Source organism: Penaeus vannamei, chromosome 27, assembly GCF_042767895.1.
Source record: "Penaeus vannamei isolate JL-2024 chromosome 27, ASM4276789v1, whole genome shotgun sequence".
Taxonomy (NCBI): domain Eukaryota; kingdom Metazoa; phylum Arthropoda; class Malacostraca; order Decapoda; family Penaeidae; genus Penaeus; species Penaeus vannamei.
Window position 1 is genome coordinate 27,648,135 of NC_091575.1, and position 7,101 is coordinate 27,655,235.

The 7,101-nt window shown below is 47.0% G+C and overlaps 1 protein-coding gene across 1 annotated transcript in view; it reads left to right on the plus strand.

Annotated features, from left to right (window-relative positions):
* The window catches only part of LOC138866871 (uncharacterized), a gene marked incomplete at both ends in the record, with an annotated part of 2,797 nt that extends 1,210 nt beyond the window's left edge, over positions 1-1,587 (plus strand). Inside the window, one exon of the mRNA XM_070140687.1 lies at positions 1,561-1,587. Within this exon, the coding sequence (XP_069996788.1) occupies positions 1,561-1,587 (27 nt within the window). The remainder of the gene's footprint in view (positions 1-1,560) is intronic.
* Between the last annotated feature and the right edge of the window lie 5,514 nt (positions 1,588-7,101).

Genomic DNA, 7,101 nt, shown 5'->3' on the forward strand with positions numbered 1-7,101 from the left:
GGAGGAGGAGGAGGAAGGGAGGAGAAGTGGGAGGAAAGGTAGGAGGTGGAGGAGGAGAGGGAGGAGGATGTGGTGGTGGTGGTGGAGGAGGAGCAGGAGGAGGGAGGAGGGAGGTGGTGGTGGAGGGAGGAGAAGGGAGGAGAAGTGGGAGGAAGAGGAGGAGGAGGAGGAGGAGAGGGAAGGAGGTTGTGGGTGGAGGAGGAGGAGGAGGGAGGAGAGAGGAGGAGGAGGTGGTGGTGGAGGAGGAAAGGGAGGGAGAAGTGGGAGGGGAAGAGGAGGAGGAGGTGGAGGAGGAGAGGGAAGGAGGTTATGGTGGTGGAGGAGGAGGAGGGAGGAGGAGAGGGAGGGGGAAAGGGAGGAGGTGGAGGAGAGGGAGGAGAAGTGGGAGGAAGAGGAGGAGGTGGAGGAGGAGAGGGAGGAGGTTGTGGTGGTGGAGGAGGGGAGGGAGGAGGAGAGAGGAGGAGGTGGAGGGAGGAGGAGGAGGAGAGAGGAGGGATGGGAGGAGGAGGAGGAGAAGTGGGAGGAGGAGGGGGTGGTGGAGGAGGAGGTGGTGATAGTGGTGGTGGAGGAGGGAGGAGGAGGAGGAGGAGGAGGAGGAAGTGGTTGTGGAGTAGGAAAGAGGAGGAGTAGGAGGAGGGAGGAGGAGGAGAGAGAGGAAGAGGAGGAGAGTGGTGGTGGAGGAAGATGAAATGGAGGAGGAGAAGGAGGTGGTGGTGGAGGAGGAAAGGGAGGGAGAAGAGGGAGGAGGAGGTGGTGGTGGTGTAAGAAGGTGGAGGAGGAGAGAGAGGAGGAGGAGGAGGTGGTGATGGTGGTGGTGGAGGGAGGAGGAGGAGGGAGGAGGGAGGAGGAGGGTGGTGGTGTTGGAGGAGGTGGTGGTGTTGGAGGAGGTGGTGATGGAGGTGGAGGAGAGGGAGGAGGAGGAGGAGGAGGTGGTGGTGGAGGAGATGAAAGGGAGGAGGAGGTGGTGGAGGAGGAGGAGAAGAGGGAAGTGGTGGTTGTGGAGGAGGATGAGATGGAGGAAGAGAGAGAGGAGGACGTGGTGGTGGTCGAGGAGGCGGAGGAGGAGAGGGAGGGGAAGAGGGAGGAGGAGGTGGTGGTGTTGGTAGAGGAGGAGGTAGAGGAGGGGAGGGTGGAGGAGGTGGTGGAGGTGGAGGTGGAGGGAGAGGGAGGCGGAGAGGAAGGAGGAGGAGAGGAGGTGGTGGAGGAGGGAGGTGGTGGAGGATAATGAGAGGGAGGAAAGAGAGAGAGGAGGACGTGGTGGTGGAGGAGGAGGTGGAGGAGGAGGGAGGAGAAGAGGGAGGTGATGGTGGTGGAGGAGAAGGTGGAGGAGGAGAGGAGGAGGAGAGAGAGGTGGTGGTTGGAAGGGAGGAGGAGAAGGAGGAGGAGGTGGTGGTGGTGGAGGAAAAGGAAAGGGAGGAGGAGGTGGTGGTGGAGGAGGAGGCGGAGAGGGAGGAGAGGGAGGAGGAGGAGGAGGAGGAGGAGGTGGTGGTGGTGGTGATGGAGGAGGTGATGATGGAGTAGGTGACAGAAGAGGAGGAGGAGGAGGGTAAAGATGAAGAGGAAGAGGAAAAGGAGAAGGAGGAGGAGAAAGAGAAGGAAGTGGTGCTGGTGGTGGAAGGTGGAAGAAGAGGAGGAAGAGGAGGAGGAGATAGAGAAGTGAAGGAAGAGGCGGTTGGGAGAAGGAGGAGGAGGAAGAGGAGGAGGAGGAGGAGGAGGAGATGGAGGAGGAGGAAGAGGTCGATGGAGGAAAAGGAGGATGGGAGGGATGATGAAAAGGAAGAGGAGGAGATGAGGATAGTGTTGTTGGTGGTCATGGAGTAGTTGTAGTAGTAAGAGGAGGAAGAGGTGGGATAAGAAAGAGGAGAAGGAGGACAGAACAAAAGGAGGAGACAGAGAAGGAGGAAACAAGGGAAATAAGATTGAGAAGATGAAACAAAAGGAGGGAAGAGGAGCAAAGAGGAGAAAAGAGGAGGAGAAGGAAAGGTGGCGATGTTGAGGGAAGAGGAGGAAAGAGTAGGAGGAGGAGGAATACAGAAGAGAAAGAGGAAGAAGGAGGAGAGAATAGGAATATGGAGGAAAAAAGGAAAGGGAGGAAGAAAGAGGAAGAAAGAGGAGGAGGAGGACGAGAAGGAGGAAGAAAGAGTAGGAAGAAGGAGGAGGAGGACGAGAAGGAGGAAGAAAGAGTAGGAAGAAGGAGGAGGAAAGAGGAGGAAGGTGGCGAGGTGGAGAGAGTCCGGCCCAGCCCCGTCATGCGCGCTTCATGCAGACACTCCTGCCTCCCCCTCTCCCTCCCTCCCTCCCGCCCTCCTTCCCTCCCTCCCGCCCTCCTTCCCACCTCCCCCCCTCCCTCCCTCGCACTCACTCCCTCTCTCCCTCTCTCCCTACCCTCTCACTCCCTCCTCCGTCTCTCCCCTCCCTCCCTCCTCTCCCTCTCCCTCCTTCCTCCCTCTCTCCCTTCCTCCCTCCTCTCCCCCTTCTCCCCCTTCCTCTTCCCTCCCTCCCTCACACCCATTCCCTCTCTCCTGTCCTCTCACTCCCTCCCTCCCTCTCCCTCTCTCCCCTCCCTCCTCCCTCCTTCCTCCCTCCTCCCTCTCTCCCTTCCTCCCTCCTCTCCCCCTTCCTCCCTCCTCCTTCCTCTCCTCTCCCTTCCTCCCTTCTCCCTCCTCCCTCCCACCCATCCCTCCCCCTCCCTCCCTCCACACCCACTCCTCTCTCCCGCCCTCTCCTCCCTCCTCTCCCCTTCCTCCCTTCTCTCCCCCTCTCCCTTCCCTCCCTCCTCTCCTCTCCCTCTCTCCCTCCCTCCCTCTCTCTCTCCTCTCCCTCCTCACCCTTCCTCCCTCCCTCTCCTCTCCTCCCTCCTCTCCCCTTTCCCCTTCCTCCCTTCTCTCCCCTCTCCCCTCCCTCCCTCACACCCATTCCCTCTCTCCCGCCCTCTCACTCCCTCTCTCGCCACGACGTTTCTAGAACACGCTGCCTGGCACTGTGGCACTCATCCGGCCGCCCGCCTCGTGTGCATGATCGTTCGTGCTTGAGGCCAGGCAGACAAGCATTCTCCTCTGTTCTCCTCCTCCTCCTCCTCTTCTTCTTCTTCTTCTTTTTCTTCTTCTTCTTCTTCTTCTTCTTCTTCTTCTTCTTCTTCTTCTTCCTCCTCTTCTTCTTCTTCTTCTCTCTTTTAAAGATTCTTGGTTTTCATGTTGTTGTCTTTTTCTTCTTCTTAATCTTCATATCTTTCTCTCTTTAAGGTTTCTGGTTTTCGCTTTCTTCTTCTTCTTCCTTTTCTTCTCTTTTTTTAAGATTCTTGGTTTTCATTTTTTTCTTCTTCTTCATATTTTTTTCTCTTATAGGTTTTTGTTTTTCGTTATATTTTCCTTTTTTAATGTATATCTGTAATAATTTTTTCACTTTGTTTTTTTTCAACAAATTTAGTTTCACTTTTTCTTTCCCTGTTCTCCCCTTTATCGTAAATTGTTACGTGTCTCCTTTCATTATTACGTGTCTCCATTCATTATGCATTGTCATTTTACTTCGTATATCTCTTCCTTGCTTTCAATTACATTATCATTCATATTACTCTTGTTCTTTTATCATATTATTGCTCATTTATTCCTTTTTATCTTCATGTCTCGTTTCCTTTCATCCGTTTTTAAAAGTCCCTTTCTCTTGTTATCTTCTTTGTTGATTTTTTTATTTTGTTTCTTAATTCTCCCTTTATTGTTGCTTTTCCTTTTCATCGTCTTCCATTTCATCGCCCATCTTTACTCATTTATTCAATTCTTATTCCTCTTTATTCTTTTTTTCGTCATAACAAAGAGAGAAACAAAGAGAGGAAATGATAAAGAAAAAGATAGAAAGAAAAAAGAAGAAAAAGGAAAAAAGGAGAAAAAACAGGGGAGAGACAAAGAGAGGAACAGAGAGAGAAGGGGAGAGACAGAAATGAGGGAATGGGAAAGAAAGTGATAAATATAGTGAATGGAAGGGTTAGAGGGATGACAAAAATGTAATTTCTTATCCTTCCTTTTATCACGTCTTATATTCTAGATAGTTTTTAAAAGTTATATGATTTTGGATAAAAACTTCCATAGATCATAATAAACTACGTTTAATCATATTATCATTATTATGACTACTACTGCAACTACTACTATTCCTTTTACTACTACTACTACTACCACTTCTATTAGTACTACTTCAACTATTACTACTACTACTACTACCACTACTGTTACTATTGCTGCTTCTATTTTCTACTACTTTCATACTACTCTCCTGTTACTACTACTACTACCAATTCTATTAGTACTACTTCAACTATTACTACTACTACTACTGTTACTATTGCTGCTTTTATCACCACTACTACTATTGTTACTACTACTGCTACTTCTATCTCTACTACGACTATTGTTACCTTTAGTGTCCTACCACTACTATTACTACTACTGCTATCACTACTACACCACCACGATTACTCCTATATTATATGCTACTACTATGATTACTACCACTATACTGCTACTAAAATTACTGCAACTACTACTGCTACTATAATTGCTACTATCACTGCTACTGCTACTACTGCTGCTTTTACTGCTATAGCTACTATCAGTACTACTACTACTTCCACCACCACTATTACTCCTATATCACACTAAAATATGTGAAAACGAGAGAAATGTCATTAAAAATTCTCACTGCACCTTCTTATTGTTTTATTCCATATATCAGTGTTTGATACAAATTCGTATTTCATTCTATGCAAAGTACAATGGCATCAAAACTATTGCAATATTATTACCGGATTATGGTAATTGGGTAGGTATTCCAGTTGTTTCTTGCATCGCATGAAACGGTGAAAATTCAGCGCAACGAGACATGACAGTATCTGTAAAACACAACCTATATCGACATGATTCAAAGCAGTTTCGGTGTCATGATGTAATTTAATCATGTTGGGACACGGTGTCATGCTGAAGGGGAGTCAGTGTCTGCACCAGCATCAGTGCTTTCTGCCAGACTCCTCCAGCATGGCCGTCGGTTCTTCGGCATCAGAAGACAAAGCTTTTCGACAATATCTGCCTTCTTGTCAGCCAGTATCCGCCCCCCCCCCCTCGCCTCCCTCGTGCGTGGACCAGGCATTTCCGGTTTGAAGTTCTTCTATAGGAATCGGATGTCACTGAAGTTATCTTCATGACTGGCTTTCTCATGGAGCTTTTGGCATCCCCTTCGGAAGTGGACGACCATCCTGTTCTGCAGCATGGTGTTCACGTCAACATTCTGAGCAGTTCAGTTGTCCGGCCAAATGATGAAGAGTTTCATGCCACGTTCCTCTTGGGAAGCGCAGACAAATGCGGATGTTCTTCAGCATTCCTCTTGGCAATGCCCTCGTGTTCTTCTTGGCGACTTTACCCATTTCCAAAACAGGAGGAACAAAGGTCTCATGGCATACGGCGATCCGTTTAGTAAAGATCCGTTTTGTTGCCAGGCGTCCGTGGCAGCATAATCTCTTTTTGCAGATCAATGCTGCGAACAGAGATTTCCTTGGGCCGTTCCTTTTCAGCGTCCTGGCAGCACATCTCCCGTTCGGCTGCGTCTCTTTGCTTGCACTGCAGCTGACTCTGGCGTCGGTCGCAGTCATCTTGAGGGCCATTGTCAGAATGTCCGTCCTTAAGGATGCTGGTCTTGCACCAGCCACTTCTCCAACTTCTTCGAGTTTAGCGAAATTCGTGTTTTTATTCCCTCTTCAACAACTCTGCAGTACTCGTACGTGACGTGAAATTTTTGATGCAGGGATTGAATGACACAATATGACCTGATATCTCCCCGGTGTTCTTCCTGTGTGGTCTGATTGTGCGTCGCCCTCGTGTGTATTGGACTGCAGTGAGTGGGTCCTCTCACTGCAATTGTGATATTAGCAATGGCAATGGTATTACTAACACTAACCATAACTAGAAGCACCTGGAGAGCGCATACCTCCGCCAAGGCAATAGGGTCACTGATGCAATAAAGATATTCACACCTGAAGAATTACATTAAAATCACCTCTTTCTCATGTACACTGGTGACGTCCGTCAGCATAACCACCTTGGGTGGGGGTGGGGGGGGTAATAAAGGCAATAATAATGATAATAATAGTTACCCCTATTACCAAGGAAATTGAGGTAAATATTATTATCAGAGAGTCCTGACCAGCCAAGGCAATGGGGTAACTGATGCAATAATTAAAAAAAAACTTTGATCCGGATCACCAACCTTCTATGTTAGGCTAAGACACACCTCAAGTAAAAATTTTATAAAAAGTTATTCCCAACTTTTTGAGTTGTCCTCCTGACCGACCAACAAACATATCATCAAACAAACTAACTAACCAACGCTACCGAAAACATAACCTAAAAAAGTATTTATAATGGTACTGATAATGGTAATGATAATGACAGTAATGTGATAACAATTAAAATACTAACAACAACAAAGTGATGATGATAGTGCAGATAATGATAATAACAATGATTATCGCTGATAATAATTTTGATAATTTCATCTTTTCCCTTATATTTGTAAAATGAATAATAATAATGAAAAAAATGCATCAAAGCAAAGTGATTTATGCAATGCAAAAAAAAGACAAAATATAGTTGAAGAGTTTAATATCAAAGCATTCATTTTTAGATTAATGGTTGATATCGAATAATTATCTTAATCTTGATTTCAATTGTAATATAGGCATAATTTATTTCTTATTTCATTACTGAACTTAGATCATAGAGAAGTTAATAGTAACAAAAGAAAAAAAAAAGTTTATTCGGGATTTTCCTGTGTAAGAGAAAATACATTTTGTTTATTCTGTTTTATCTATTTCTATCTTTCTATTTACATCTTTTATTTTCTTTTTCTTCTTGTGGTAATCGTAAGAGTCAAATTATATGAATTGCATGAATCTTCTCTCTTTCTCTCTCTTTCTCCCTCCCTTCCTATCTCCCTTCCTCTCTCTCTCTCTTCTCTCTCTCTCTGTCTGTCTCTTTCTCTCTGTCTGTCTGTCTGTCTCTCTCTCTCTCTCTCTCTCTGTCTGTCTGTCTCTCGCTCTCTCTCTTCTCTCTCTCTCCT